Source organism: Pleurodeles waltl, chromosome 6, assembly GCF_031143425.1.
Source record: "Pleurodeles waltl isolate 20211129_DDA chromosome 6, aPleWal1.hap1.20221129, whole genome shotgun sequence".
Classification (NCBI taxonomy): Eukaryota; Metazoa; Chordata; class Amphibia; order Caudata; family Salamandridae; genus Pleurodeles; species Pleurodeles waltl.
The window spans coordinates 712951105-712968350 of record NC_090445.1 but is presented as its reverse complement, the minus strand read 5'-3'; the positions used below and the strand labels follow the sequence as shown (position 1 = coordinate 712968350).

Here is a 17246-nt window from a genome sequence, read left to right as displayed (position 1 = left end):
ACTAGAAGATTTAAATAGATAGGTGTAAAAATGTCTGCCAATGTCCAGTTGAAGGCTTTTGCCGAAACGCGTCGACATCTGGTCGGGACAGCGTGTGTGTGTGTGGTTCATTTTGGGCACCTAATTGATTATCATTTTATGTATTTTTGAAGTGCCTTTTTTCTATAATTTTTTTCATCTGTATGAACTTCTTCAATAAATGGAGCTTATGATTTTTCACATGAATGATTTTCTGAATTGTGCTCATTCTCTACTTTCCACGAGCTCTTGGATATTGTGCAGCCTTTTGGTGCTTTATTAGGTTGCACCGTTCTTCGAAAATCATATATATAAACAAAGGTTACAGGGGTGTTATAGTTAGGTTCTGAAGTTACTCATAGAAAACCACAGAAATTCAGCAGTTATAGTTAGTTATTTCAAGTAACTATAACTTATCTCTTAAGGTAACTATAACTCGCGTCCTCGCCATGCTCAGCTGATTACCCCACATATTCCATTGTTGATGACATCTTGTATGGCATAATTGATATTATCACTGCAATATTTGCAATACAAATATTGACAAGAAAACGGTGCATATCGGAGGCGCAAATTAATAGTTACCTTTGGGCATTAGTTATAGTTACTTACAACTTTAACAACTGAATTTCCATTATGTTGTGTATGTAATTTCAGAACCTAATTACAACATCCCTGTAACTTTTCCTTTTTTTTTTTGTAAGAGTGTGTCTGTGTGTGTGTGTGTGTATATATATATATATATATATATATATATATATATATATATATATATATATATATATATAAATATAGGGTGTGTGTGTGTGTATATATATATATATATATATATATATATATATATATATATATATATATATATATATATAAATATATATTTATCTCCAACACCAACAATTGCAAAACAATTGATTTGTTTGCCCTCCAAGAGAGTTTAATTGCTTCTATTCTATTCAAGAGAAATATAAAAAGACACCACCAACGCGTTTCAACCTCTCAGTCTTGATCACAGTTTTAAACTCTCCTGGAGTGCAAACAAATCAATTGTTTGGCAATTGTTGGTGTTGGAGATTGCGGAGGAATGGCCCTTTCCTCACGTTTGCACCTGTGAAATCTGCGCGCCATACGGTGGACCTTTCGATGGTGTAATATATATATATATATAAATATATGTATATATATATATATATAAATATATATATACAGATATATATATATATTGCCCAAATTAGGCTCTGGCATTCCTTCTTGTATTAGCTTGTCCCAATGATGGATATGTGTAATAGAAGGATAGTTTTGTTATTTTGCAGTATTTAGGTTTTACACTCAATTCATTTTTTAATTTTGAATGTAGCAGTCTGGTCAATCCTCATATTTTTTATTTCAGTCGACTGTATTGGGTTTAACAGCTGTACAGTGTCAGTAATGTATTAAAACTCCCCCAAGCAAGACAATTTATCAGAAAAAGTAAAAATAGAGAAAAATGTACGGGCATGTGAGTTCTTCAAATTTTTACCACTTGCACAGTATACTAAATGGGCATCTGTGAGCCGGACTCACTGTGCTGAATTTGGCAACACATTTGGCCTACAGGGTTCTGAACCCTTTACCAATCTGCCACGAGGGATGACCAGGAACTACACATGGTGTAATCTAGAATAAAAGTGAATATCCACGGCAAAAAAAACAGTTCCACGTTTTAAGAACATTTATAAAACCGGTATTTCTCCATGAATCATAGGAAGTACACTTCAACACTGTTATTTTATCTGGCGACCTTGGTGTTTAAGTTTGTGCTAAACTCTTTTTTTGACATTGTCTTGTGGCCCACCTTGCTAGCCTTGAACTTCTTACTTAACCTGAGCTTCAAAGAAAGAGGCAGGGGCAATTACCTAATTTGACATGGCCAACTTTTTTCCCTCCTAGAATGAGGAAGTGCTGAAGAAGTGCGCACAGGAGTATCTAACACGGGTGAAGAAAGAGGAGCAGCGCTACAATGCCCTCAAGATACATGCTGAGGAAAAACTGGACAGGTAAGGACTTGGAGGTGTGCACCACAGGATATAAATCTGATATAGGGTGTGCAGGTGCCTTAACCAACACAACAGACTGATGTCACACTGAACAGGCAAATCACTCATGAGACAGACTGGTGTGTCAGGGTACAGGCAAGTGCTTTATAGGTAACAACGCTGTGTAAGGCGATAGAGGAGGCAGGCGCATCAACGGACAGGCATGCACATGACCACACAGGAACAGGTGTGTCACTGGAAAGGCAGAGAGATCTTTCACAGGAAAGGTAGTAGGCTTTCGGGTCTGATGTATATCTTAAAGGCAGGCAGGTGATTCACAGGACAGTGAGGTATGTCCAAGGGGAGGCAAAAGTGTTAGAAGACACTGTGTAACAGAAGTGCTCCTCCAGAAGTGCAGCTCCTTTTATTCCTGAAAGTAACATAATATGTGTGATTTCCTGGTGGGCTGCCCTTTACTTAGACATACACCGTTTTAAGAACTCTACCCCCTCATTCAAATATATAGATTTCTCTATGGATACCATACGATTGTTGCATTAATACACCATTCGAATTAGAATGTTACTGTCATCACTTACACAATCTAAACACTACAAATCTTTTTGAATAAATAATACTTCCACAACCTGCATGAGTTATCAAAGGGATAATTCCTTGATGGATCAAATACTATAAAATTGTTTTGAAAAAACTCGGCACCACTATTCTGTCTTGTCATATGCTTCTTGCAACTTAAAATGGGCAGAGGTTAAACCAGCTGTAATAGATGCCTGCTTCATCATTAGTATTATTTTGTAGTGGCTGCTATACTATAAACACTCTGCCATAGATCCAATATATTTGTTTGTACCTGCACCATATATATATATGTATTTTCAATCACTAATTGGGACAATTGCATTTTGCTACTCTGAGAGTTTTTTATTGAAACTTTTAAACAAATTCCGCCCGCCTCCCCGACCAGGAACCTTGCGTTTCAGTTGTAAACGCAGTAAAACGTTTCTATTTTCCGACCCCACATGGTTCAGTCTATAATTACCTACTGTTTCCAGGAGGGGTTGGGGTCTCTCTCTCTGTGTTTACCCCCCAGTTAACATGGCCAATCCAAGAGAAGCCAGAGACAGCCTCTCTGGTCTGCTGCTGGGTCCCCTTTCACCAGGCATCCTCTTCTACCCGAGCTGCAGCCAGGATCTCCATTCCCTCATTGCCCTGACAGTCCAAAATGCAACAGAAACTGCTGCAAACATCCCCGCGGTGCCTGTGGGCCACTGTTATCTTTTATCCACTTTGTTGAAGCAGGGACGTCTTGCACCAGATGGGAAACCCTTGCTTCTCATACCAATCTGCACTATAGACCGAGATTAGCCTACTTGCAACATTTAAGAATGTGCTTTCTAGCATCTTCTGAATCCTTGGTCCCCCCAATGGATGACTTTAGTCTGTCTGCAAATATTCAAAATAAGCACCTTGAGGACTTCTGCTTCATGCATTAGCTGTTAAATCACTGTGTTTAAGACATAATATCATGGATTTATTTTCTGAAAGTATATATTTGGGCTTTACCATTTTGCAGCTGTGGAAAGCAATTTCATTTTCATCTTTGTATTGGCTACATTATCAAATAATAAAGGCCTAGCAAGCTTAGATAAACGCAGACTCTGCTTGTAGGAATATTTGCAATTGTCCACAAAGTGGCTTTAAGCCAAAGGGTCACTGACACGTGCTCATTTTATATCAGAGATCCATCTCATGTGCACGTTTGAATAATAATACATTTCTTCTGAAGGGCAATGTTATAATGTGTGCATTCGTCTTTTCTTTGTACAAAGCAGACTTGGCTATGAATATCTTTTTCTACTGGAACATGCATTCTGTATTCATGAGTAATATATAGGTTCGATGGCATCTGTCGCTGTAGATACACATGTTGTGCATAGCCCGCCATCTGGTGTTGGGTCGGAGTGTTACAAGTTGTTTTTCTTCGAAGAAGTCTTTCGAGTCACGGGACCGAGGGACTCCTCCTCTTTGTCTCCATTGCGCATGGGCGTCGACTCCATCTTCGATTGTTTTCTTTCCGCCATCGGGTTCGGACGTGTTCCTTTCGCTCCGGGTTTCAGAACGGAAAGTTAGCTCAAAATCGGAAAATTACGTCGGTATTGTTGCGTTCGGGATCGGGTTAGATAGCATCGACATCAAATCCAAACGATAACATCTCCGTTGCCCTTCGGGGTAGTTTTCGATCCCCCGTCGGGGCCTGGTCGGCCCGACCGCGTGTGACATCGACGCTGATGGAACGGACCCCGTTCCGATTCTGTCCTAAATGCCACAACAAATACCCATATACAGACCAACATTCGGTCTGTAACCTGTGCCTGTCGCCCGAGCACAGGGAAGAAACTTGTGAGGCCTGTCGTGCGTTCCGGTCCCGAAAAACGCTCCGTGACCGACGAGCCAGAAGACTGCAAATGGCGTCCACGCCGACAGGACACCGAGAATTCGAGGAACAAGAAGAAGTAGAAGCCTTCTCGATCCATGAATCGGACTCGGACGAATTCGACGACCATGAAACAGTGAGTAAGACGTCGAAGATAGCACATAAGAAAACTGACAAGGCCCAGGGGACGCCACTGCCATCAGGCCATGGCTCAACCCATAAAAGCGGTGACCGACCATCGGCACCGAAGAAGGCCGAAATAGTGCCGAGATCGTCCGACTCGGGTCGAGACACAGGCACCCAGCCATCTCGGGACCGAGATAGGGCTGCCGACAAAGATCGACGCCGAGATAGCGGAGCCGAAGCTGCTCGACGCAGAGACAGCGGCACCGAGGAGGATCGACGCCGAGAGGGTTCGACTCCGAAAAAGAGAAAAGTCGCCTCAGAGCCAAAAAAGAGCGTGGACATAGTTTCGGTGCCAAAACGACCCGCAACCGAGCCAACTACCGGTTCCTATTCAGAGGAACAATCACTGTCCTCTCAAATGCGAAAGCATAGATTCGAGGAGGAATTACAATCCACCGAGGTGGACCACACTCAAAAACAGATTTTTATACAGAGTGGAACAGGGAAAATAAGCACCCTTCCCCCTATTAGGAGGAAGAGGAGACTTGAATTCCAACTATCCAACATGGTTATTGCATACAATTTCTACAAATCCCTCCAAACATACCACCAAAAACACAGAATATATCAAAACAACATTCGGACCTCCTAGAAATAGAAGTTCAAGCATTACTGCAAAAGAACGCAATAGAACTGGTACCAGATACACAAACAAATACAGGGGTTTACTCACTGTACTTTCTAATACCAAAGAAGGACAAAACACTGAGACCAATCCTAGACCTCAGAACACTAAACACATACATCAAATCAGAACACTTTCACATGGTCACGCTACAGGAAGTGTTACCATTGCTAAAGCAACAAGATTACATGACAACCTTAGATCTCAAAGACGCGTATTTCCACATACCAATACATCCGTCGCACAGAAAATACCTAAGGTTCGTATTCAAAGGAATACATTACCAATTCAAAGTATTGCCGTTCGGTTTAACAACTGCACCAAGAGTCTTCACAAAATGCCTAGCAGTAGTGGCTGCACACATCAGAAGGCAGCAAATACACGTATTCCCGTATCTAGACGACTGGCTAATCAAGACCGACTCACTGACAAGGTGCTCACACCACACAGATCAGGTCATACAAACCGTCTACAAACTCGGTTTCACCATCAACTATGCGAAATCACACATTCTGCCGTGCAAAGTACAACAATACCTAGGAGCGACAATAGACACAACGAGGGGAATAGCCACTCCAAGTCCACAAAGGGTTAAAAATTTCCAAAAGATTATACAACGCATGTATCCAACACAAAGAATACAGGCGAAGATGATATTACAACTCCTAGGCATGATGTCCTCATGCATAGCCATTGTCCCAAACGCAAGGTTGCACATGCGGCCCTTACAACAGTGCCTAGCATCACAATGGTCACAAGCACAGGGTCAGCTTCTAGATCTGGTGTTGATAGACCGCCTAACATACCTCTCGCTTCTATGGTGGAACAATATAAATTTAAACAAAGGGCGGCCTTTCCAAGACCCAGTGCCACAATACGTGATAACAACAGATGCTTCCATGACAGGGTGGGGAGCACACCTCAATCAACACAGCATACAAGGACAATGGGACGTACATCAAAGAAAGCTGCATATAAATCACCTCGAACTACTAGCAGTTTTCCAAGCATTAAAAGCATTTCAACCAATCATAACTCACAAATACATTCTTGTCAAAACGGACAACATGACAACAATGTATTATCTAAACAAACAGGGGGGGACACACTCGACACAGCTGTGCCTTCTGGCACAAAAAATATGGCAATGGGCAATTCACAACCACATTCGCCTAATAGCACAGTTTATTCCAGGGATCCAGAATCAACTTGCAGACAATCTCTCTCGAGATCACCAACAGGTCCACGAATGGGAAATTCACCCCCAAATTCTAAACACTTACTTCAAACGTTGGGGAACACCTCAAATAGACTTATTTGCAACAAAGGAGAACGCAAAATGCCAAAACTTCGCATCCAGATACCCACACAGGCAGTCTCAAGGCAATGCCCTATGGATGAACTGGTCAGGGATATTTGCGTACGCTTTTCCCCCTCTCCCTCTCCTTCCATATCTAGTAAACAAATTGAGTCAAAACAAACTCAAACTCATACTGATAGCACCAACATGGGCAAGGCAACCATGGTACACAACACTGCTAGACCTATCAGTAGTACCCCACGTCAAGTTGCCCAACAGGCCAGATCTGTTAACCCAACACAAACAACAGATCAGGCATCCAAACCCAGCATCCCTGAATCTAGCAATCTGGCTCCTGAAATCCTAGAATTCGGACACTTAAACCTCACACAAGAATGTATGGAAGTCATAAAGCAAGCTAGAAGATCATCCACTAGACACTGCTATGCAAGCAAATGGAAAAGGTTTGTTTGCTACTGCCATCATAATCAAATTCAACCATTACACGCATCTCCAAAGGATGTAGTGGGTTACTTACTACACTTACAAAAATCGAACCTGGCCTTCTCTTCCATTAAAATACACCTCGCAGCAATATCTGCATACCTGCAGATTACCCATTCAACTTCACTATTTAGGATACCTGTCATTAAAGCGTTTATGGAAGGCCTCAAAAGAATTATACCACCAAGGACACCACCTGTTCCTTCATGGAACCTCAACATCTTCTTAACAAGACTCGTGGGTCCACCCTTTGAACCTATGCACTCTTGCGAAATACAATTCCTAACCTGGAAAGTTACATTTCTCATCGCCATCACATCTCTAAGAAGAGTATGTGAAATTCAGGCGTTTACAATACAAGAACCTTTTATCCAACTACACAAAAATAAAGTAGTCCTAAGGACCAATCCTAAATTTTTGCCAAAGGTTATTTCACCGTTCCACCTAAATCAAACGGTAGAGCTACCAGTGTTCTTCCCACAGCCAGATTCCATAGCTGAAAGGGCACTACATACATTAGACGTCAAAAGAGCACTAATGTACTACATCGACAGAACTAAAAACATCAGAAAAACTAAACAACTGTTTATTGCATTTCAAAAACCTCACGCAGGAAACCCAATATCGAAACAGGGTATAGCCAGATGGATAGTTAAGTGCATCCAAATCTGCTACCTTAAAGCAAAAAGACAACTGCCCATTACACCGAGGGCACACTCAACCAGAAAGAAAGGCGCTACCATGGCCTTTCTAGGGAATATTCCAATGCACGAAATATGTAAGGCAGCCACATGGTCTACGCCTCACACATTTACCAAGCACTACTGTGTAGACGTGCTATCCGCACAACAAGCCACAGTAGGTCAAGCCGTACTAAGAACCTTATTTCAGACTACTTCCACTCCTACAGGCTGAGCCACCGCTTTTGGGGAGATAACTGCTTACTAGTCTATGCACAACATGTGTATCTACAGCGACAGATGCCATCGAACTGAAAATGTCACTTACCCAGTGTACATCTGTTCGTGGCATCAGTCGCTGAAGATTCACATGTGCCCACCCACCTCCCCAGGAGCCTGTAGCCGTTTGGAAGTTAGCTTCAACTTTGTACATTTGTAAATATATTAAATCTTAAATAGGTACATACTTATTCACTCCATTGCATGGGCACTATTACTAACAAACAACTCCTACCTCACCCTCTGCGGGGAAAACAATCGAAGATGGAGTCGACGCCCATGTGCAATGGAGACAAAGAGGAGGAGTCCCTCGGTCCCGTGACTCGAAAGACTTCTTAGAAGAAAAACAACTTGTAACACTCCGACCCAACACCAGATGGCGGGCTATGCACAACATGTGAATCTTCAGCGACTGATGCCACGAACATATGTACACTGGGTAAGTGACATTTTCATTTTTGAACTGAAAGAAAAGCAGTTAGTCACACTTTTCCTGGCCCTAAACTCGAGTTCCACTACTACTATTAATTGCTGTTCATTTCTACTTAACATGGTTCAAAATATTTCACATCTGCTTCCGCACCTCTTCCTTGAGGGTTTCTGTGGTCAAGATTTCCTAAGGCACAGGTTATCATCTGTGCTCCTAATTTCATACAAACTGCTAGCGATATGTTTGTGTTGGTCTTAACCCATTGGTGTTGGACAACATGGCCTTCCTCTTTTGAGGGCATCCTAAATCCTAATCAATCAGATGACTTGTCATTTCGGATTGCTCGGGTCCTAACTGTTGTTGATTTTCCTGTTGTCCCACATCTGATGGAACTGTCGGACCCTGACTCTCTCCAGAACTCATATACTGCTAAGGTGGCTGGATGTGAGGAACTTCATATCTACGGGCAATACACAACTATCAAGTTTGATTTACATACATGATTTATTTAGATTTTTACAGTCCACTTTATTAAATAATCTGTTCAATCAATTATGATTCACCAGCCTTCATGGATCCTTCGAGAGCCTAGAGGGAAAACAGAGGATGACAGGGTTACAACTGATTGATAGGATACTATATAGTCTTCATTCTTCTCCCTCCTTTTGCACAGATTATTTTGCATACTGCTAAACATAATTTATGTATAATAGAGTTTCCCAGCCATGAGGAAAGAAACGTCTTTTCCCTCACTTTATCTAATCTAAAATTATATGGATGCACCCTGCCTCCAACTGCATATTCCTTTTCAGTGGTTTTCAAATTATATTATTTCTTTAGGCTGTCTGCAGATCTTTCCAAATTATTTTCAGCAAAATATTTGTAAACATTTAAGACCAAGATAATTCGAGATTATGAGCACTGGATCTGTGATCTATAAATCAAATATTAAGGACAAATACATTTCTGATCCATGATTTACTCTGCTAGGGGATGTCTTGATAGAAGTGGTTAATCAGTGGGAAACAAAACAAAGCTAATCTTATATCTCAATATTTCAGAGTCTTTTGAACAAATGTATTTAATCCCTTAGCTGCTGCGGTTTTTCCACCCCCAGGCTACGTCCTGTTTTTGATGTCAGGTGTACTTCAAACTTTAGCTTTTTAAACTTTTTTTCCTATAAGAAGGTACCAGTGCCAGATGTGTGCCCTTTTTCCACCTAACTCGGAGATTCTAAAAAACTCGGCGTTTGTGAATTTCCTGGAGGGAACCAGGAAAGAAGCCAACATACAGCTTTTTCAATGGGTGCTGTGTAAACAAGTATGCATTTCCTCCCTAGAAATGGCATCAAAAATTGTTTACAGATGATCACTAACTTTGCAATACTCCCGAAGAAGCAGAGTGAAAAAACATTTTTAACCACAGTTCTTGCCGTTTGTGGTGTGAAGCCCATGAGTGAACCCAGAAAGCTATGCTTTTCTGAAAAATAGATAAAATTCTAAATTCAGCAATGCGTGATTTTAGTAAATGCCCATGTTTTCACCAAAGAAACTAGTCCTTGAAAACAAAAATACTGGACAAAATCGAAATAGCTGACATTTTTATCTGTATGTTTTTTCACCCAGATGGACAAATATACTGTTACATCCATCAGACCCTTATGGTGGCAGGCATATATAGTATTTCATTGTCCAAAAACACGATGCCACAATCCAACACCTGAGTTGCATCTTATAATAATAATCTATTGTGTACCAGCCATGCAGCAATCCCTAAGATAAAATGTAGTAATTGATTATAAATGGGTAATAAGGAAAACCTAGGCATTTTTAAATGTGCCCTAAGTACTGATTCTAGGAATAGCAGTTTGTTTCACCATACTGAATTTTGGGTCACCCACGCTATATTTTGATTCATAGGGCAATTTGCAAAATGTGATCCTTCATAACGACAAATGTTGTACAATTCTTTGCACCCACACTTATCCAATAAAAATTGTAGCTCACTTTTGGGGCTGGGCTGAGAGCCAAGACAAAGAGGTCCCAAAATGCAACTTGGAGACATCAACATTTCATGTCATAAAGGTGACCTCTTTTCGTGATGGGGTAGCAGTGGTATTTGGGTCTGACATCGGCGGCCACCCAGAGAACCCTTACAAACCCAGACATTCCTGATAACTAGACACCAAGGGGAGTCCAGAATGATCTGACATGCATGGATCCCATGAAAGACTCCTACCCACAATGCCCTGCAAGCCCCAAAATTTGGCTAAAACCTAGCATTTTCCTTACGTTTCTGAGGCATAAACTTCAAGAATCTGTTGGGATATACATAATTCCTAGCTCCTTGCATTATCAAACTTCTTCTGAAAATAAAAATAAATGCTACCCACTTTTGTGACTGGGCCGAGTGCCGCGAAAAAAGCTCCCAAAATGCAACGTGGCGACATCCACATTTCATGTCAAAAGCATTATCGGTTTCAGCGGTACGGATTGCTGCGTTATTTGGCCCTGACTAGGCCGCCACCCTCCGCCGCCCGCCGAAGTTAGAATCACCCCCCTAATGTTGAGAGGTGCACCTTTACTAATGCCTTTTTGTGGAAACCTGCTTAGGCTCAGAATGACTCATGTGTCTTTGGTATACACGAAGCACTAAATACAAGTCCGTCCTGTTGAGTAATATGGGGTGTCCAAGAATGTTTTTGGGGGTTCATTTGTCATCCAGTGTCAGCATTTCTACAGGCTAATACTAGGGTAAGCATGCTGAACAGACTCTCTTAAGATCCCTAGAGAGCACTTTTAGAAAGACAGGGTAGGTAAGTAACCAACTAGACTACATACTGCATGTGTACTGCTGGGTGCAGAGTCCTTGGTGTCACATTTACTCTGACCGCTGCTGTTAACCTACAAGAGATTGCTATAAAAAGAGGCCTACACTAATCTTTGACTACCCCTTCTGGTCTCAGTCTTCCTCAAAGTCCTGCCTAATACTGTATATGTGCCATGTTAACATTTACTAATACCGCTCCATGGCAGCCACCTGAGGCTCCGGAAGACGTGACTTTCATGCAGCTTTAGTGCACTCGCTGTGCTAAATCCAACTCCTTCCAGTACGTGGTTAAAAGTAGGGAAGTGTCAGAGTATGTCTCTGGCCTCTGGCACATTCCTTGGACTGTGTGAGCATACCTATCTTTGGACAGGGGTAAACATGCTGGGACAGACTAAATTCCCTAAAGAGCACTTCAAACAGGACTAAGAACCTTAGGGATTGACAAACGGGGTACTCCATCAAGCAGCCCACAATTAACGTGTAGTACCTGGACCTTAATGCACTTGTTATATCTTGGACAGAACATCCTCCCCATTCTGATGGACGTTGATGGTGGCAAGCAGGCCAGAGGGCAGACTAATTTGTAGCTATATAGCAGAGTCCGTAAAGACACAACAGCTCACAAATCTAAGTTTGGAAAACAAACTGCCTTGGATTGTGGTACTTGTTTAGTGGAGAACTAATGGACAACAATGAGTACCCCTGAGTTGTATAACAAAAAACATGCTATTCTAGCCCCAAGAGACCCAAGACATGAGTGAATGTACGCTTTACAAATACACATCATGTTATGCAAAGATTCACAGTATTCTGTACCACTCCACAGGCACACAGGTGCATCCCAGATGAGCTCGTCAGCTCACTGGCTCAAGGGAGTCTTTTAAACACAAAGAGGGAGCACACTGCCTCTCATCCCAACACAGTTCACCTAATTGCATCCTGGTAAACGTAGTACACTTACTTCAAAGTTGCTGTGAAGTGGTACTGTGACTATTGATGAAGGGCTAAACCCAGAAACAAGTGTTTAGAGATAACAGCAATATCTGCACCAACTTTGATGAAAAACGACCCCAACTTTGAAGTAAACATACTGCATTTACCAGGATGCAATGGGGTGAACTGTGCTGGGATGAAAGGCAGTGTGCTCCCTCCCCCCTTGAACATACGGAGTGTATGTTGCCAAGCAGGTAGCCAACTTCTTGTACCATGTATTATGTTTTATGATTCACACTATATGATAGACTGAACCTGGTCATTTTTATCATTCATGTACAGGTTGTAATGAACTGTACAGTTAAGCTTGTGAATTTCTGCCAAGTTACACCAAACCATGACAGGAGAAGTGCTCTCATCATGGATTTTCATGAGCACATATACTTGCAGCCTATCTAAGTATCTGAGGGCGAGCAGTTCGTTGGGATGCAACACACTGTTTGGAGCTTTTTCAAACTTCTTATAAACAAATTCTTGAAATCCTTTGTGGTGTCTTCAAAATGTACTCCAATGCCAGTTTTATACAGCTTGCTGAAGACCTGGACTTTTGTCTGTATAAGCATTATAACATCTGTGAAGGGATAGTTAGACAATTTCCTGTACAGTCTTCTCTATAAATCCTGCTGGTTGCCCTTCCATGCGACTAGTGAGTAGTCCATCCCAGTACATATATACCCACTAAAGCTCTAGCACAACATGTAAATTTTTATGCCATAACAAGATCTTTTCATTGTTTTTTCTTGGCCGTGACAACAGTCACACTTTGTACATGATTGAGAATTCATCAACCGCTATATTCTTTCCAGGGGTATAAGTCTCTGGAAAGTTGGCAGACAAATACTTCAAGGAAGGCCAAATTTCGAACAAGCTGTTATGGTCTGGATGACCCTTGGACAATGCTGCAGAATTGTCAATAACATTCAGCATACATTGTAAAATCCAAAACCGGTCTCTTCTCATGACCAGTATGAAGCTGGGTGTTGCCCAAACTGTACAAGTAAACCAGTACAACTGTATATTTGGATTGTGTACTATTACAGTGTTGAGTATAAAGCCCAGAGATTTTTTCAACTCCCCAAATGAAGTGGGAGAACACCAGTGTGTCATAGAATGAGGCATGAAAGTCCCTCCATCCTTTCTGAAACTGCTCAGCACCAACATTTGTTTGGTGTGTAATTTCCTCAAGGAAGTAATCATCCAAAAGAGATGAAAGTAGTGGCAATTTTCAGCACTGACTTTATATTCAACATCTGCAGTGAATGGGGAATTTAGGGCTAAAGTAAATTGGGGAACACCTTGCCCTGTGGTTTGGGTTACCCTGTCATTGCCTCTTTGCAGTACAGATTGTGCTTACGAAGGGACATCATGATTGCCATGACAACGTTCCTCAGAATCACAGGAAGACCAGTCATCACCAATGGAACTCAGACTGAAAAATCACTTTCAGACTCTGCTCCATGATCCTCTCCATCAGATAGTACCTCAGTATCAGAACCTGCCTCTGAGGTCTCCTGCATATTTCGAGTTGGGGCCTTGACAGCAGTAATCCAACAAAACGCCATCTCTGTTTAAAATGTTGTCAAATACTGTGTCCGAGGTGGAATGCAGAGGTACTCGTAGAAATTAATGAGGTGTGTGTGTGCGAGAAACATGAGTTTAAATAAAGTGCAAATAAAATTGAATGACTGAGAAATAGCTGAACATATGGAACAAGCAACTTATCTCTCACTTACCTCTGTGTTCTGCAGAAGTTATCCAAATAAGCTAAAAGAGAAAAAAAACTATTATGTAAACTTGCAACATACTCATTACCACAGTATGTATCATGTGGCAAGGTGTGAGTCAACTTCACCCATATTTCTGATACTGTGCCATTCACATTTTGCTTCCCTCCACAGCACAGCACAATGTTTAAACCCACTCAAGACATTGATCAGTCATTGTGCCATTCATGTTTTTCTTCCACCTATTGCAACTTACATTGTGGGGCAATGGTGAGCCCCTGTCACCCATAGCACTTCCCAGTGTTGAACCGTTGTAGGTAAGAGTAGCAGCCGTTTCAGCTTGTGAGTTTCAGGGCTGGTAATTATTCTTCTCAATTAAAACAAGTCACAGTCAACATACAATTATTTTCTCTTGTAGGCTGAGTTACTGGTCCAAAAAACAAAAATCAGCCTGAATATCTGACCAGGGCAATGTGGTCCCTCTTTTTTTCACAGGCACTCTTAGCTGTGGCTCATGGGGTTGAAATTGGGCACATACCAGACACCCTCAGCAACAAATGGTGACATCCTTCATTTGATGGGTCCAATAACATACTTTAAAACAATTTCAACAGTCATCTTCACTTCTTGGTAAGCCAAATATGGTGCATAATGCACGTGGGCTAACCGTAATTCTAACCCTCTCCCACTCCCCCAAGCAATTTCTCCTTGGATTCCTAACTAGCTGATCAGGCACCCACTGGATCATCTAAAAGGCATAGAATCTCCCTAGAATCTCCCTATGACAGAATACTGTTTTATTTTCCTTAAGCACAGCCCTGCTTAGGGTTCTAGATCCCCATCTGAAGAACTGAATGCTCTGGTTCCTTCAATGTTTGGAACCAGGTACTGACTGCCACATAATATTCTCCCTTGACCCTTGCTTTTCATCCAATAAACTTGTATGTAAGTCTCACAAATCAGATCACCTTTCTTTCTAATTATCTTCCCAAGCTTCATCAGCTTCTTTCCACTATCCTTCATGTCAGCTGTCTTCTAATGGAACAAATATTCTAGGAAGCTAGGTTGGATACATTCAGAATCCAAAATAATTATCTTTCTTTCATCCCATGCTGAAGTACAATGTACAATGTAGACTGTTACATGTACTGTGATCAATTCTGCTACCTAACCTTCGGATAACACTGCATAATGATCTGACTAGACATTTCTAACACCTGCCAAAATTATTTTCTCCTCCATTGTTTCTCACAAAATGAACATTGTCCAAAATAATCTCTTCCCCTTTGACAAAGCCACAGAATTGTTGTAAGGCGCACACGACTACCAATTAAGCTAACTCGCAGGAGTCAAAGCTTTTCTCTGCCGGGGATAATATGTTACTGGCATAAGAGAAAATATGTGTCACCTCATTGTTTCTGGTGCAATGCTGTTGAAGTGGATTTGTCAGAAAATTCTGTTTCCAGGTAATACTCTCTCCCCTTTTTGGGTGAGCTTGAGATGGGACTTTAACCAGACACACACTGTTTGCATTTTTGAACTGTGGTAATTTGTTCTGCCCGCCACACCCACTTATGTTTCTCAAGTAACTTGATCAAAAAAGCTACAACTTCACTGTAATTGGGAAAACATTTTCTGGGAAAATTGATGACGGCCAAGAAGCTCCTCAACTCTTTATGGGTAGTAGGGTCTTTAAATTTAACAACATCATCACTTTCTTTTTTTGGTGGTAAGCCCTTGCTCTGAAGCAGTGTGAGTTAGGAATAAAACACTCCTTGTTGCCCTCTGGGATTTCTGCAAAGACACATCCGCTCCAAGATCTTGTAATTTAGCCATGATGTGTCACAATTTATGGATATGTTATGTGTCAAATTTCTTGGATATGTTATTCCCCGGACTGTCCTGTGATGAGAATGTCATTAATGTAAAATAATTAAGTATGGAAATAGGTGGTAGGACCTTATGCAAAAGCACATACAAGAGCCGTAGACCGGAAACATTAACCTGAAGATTTTTCAGCTTTCTATGGCTGGCTGTTGATGACTCATTTAGGCATTTTTTTCAAAATGTGCATAAATAATTTATATTTGAATTCACGTGTACAGCGACATAAAACTGATGCAGCTAGATTGATTATGCTTTGACAAGTTAAAGCATGTTTTTGTGGCTTATGCGCACTAAGCCTCAGATAGGCATAGCTGCCATCTTGCCTAAAACGGATGTTGCAACATGTTTACTTTCTGCTGAACATAGTCAAGAAAGATGTGGATTTGTTTATTTCTGAATGACACGTTTCTCGAAGAACGGCCTCTATTTTTGTTACATGTTCCCAAGGGCCTTCTGCTTGCATACAGTACTGCATTCATTCACATAATTCAGTGTTGTTTATGTATGTAGTTTGTTACGACACCTTTGCATGACATTAGGTCAGAGGGAATGAATCAGTATTCATTGTGGTGGGTTAGTGCTAAGGTAAGTAGGGTTATGTGAAGTTTTAAAATGCTGTATTTTGATTTGTGAAAATGTATTTTTTTTTGCTCACACCGCAGTGGCTTTGCAGTCCTAAGGCTCCTCTGTGGCGAAAATGTCTATATAAACCCTTGAGTTTGGGGGTGAGCCACATCTTTTTTATTCACTAGGAATGCTTTCCGATTTCTTACTGATTTTGCTGAACATTTGAGGCTTAGCCTGTTAACAATTTTGTTTCTGTTATTCTGCAATAATCTATTACTGAGAGACTTTATGCGATAAAATACATCTGCCTTATCTGCACCTTACTATTTCTGTTTTCTACTCTTTTGGAATCTTGTAACCTTCATGGTTTCCCTGAATTCACTTTTTGAGACAGTTCTTTCTTATTTGACTGTTATTTTGAAATGCTGGTCTGTACCTTGTCCCTGGGACACATTGCCACATAAAAGTGAGGTTAATACCATTCTCGAACCCCCCAACTCCTGGGCATGCTTTCCAGCAACAACATTTTAGGGATAAAAAGTGCCCACAGTGGCTACATTGTGATGCCATTACTGATCAAGCCGCCGCACAAGAAACTTGCACTATCACTCTTGGAACTCAAAACCTGAAGTCATAGAACTTCAAGAAACATCTTATCTGTCATCAGCTCGCGTCCAGTACTACACAGAGGAGACCTGCGTTCCATCCCCGCAGTTATTCTACACTAACTTGTAATTGCACCTTATCCATAATGTAC

At 41.3% G+C, this 17246-nt stretch overlaps 1 protein-coding gene across 7 annotated transcripts in view; it reads left to right on the top strand.

Annotated features, from left to right (window-relative positions):
- Positions 1-17246, top strand: part of TACC2 (transforming acidic coiled-coil containing protein 2) — a 343330-nt gene that overhangs the window by 321358 nt on the left and 4726 nt on the right. For all 7 annotated transcript variants that reach the window (XM_069239186.1, XM_069239188.1, XM_069239189.1 and 4 more), the window contains one exon: positions 1945-2051. In XM_069239186.1, the coding sequence (XP_069095287.1) occupies positions 1945-2051 (107 nt within the window). The remainder of the gene's footprint in view (positions 1-1944; positions 2052-17246) is intronic.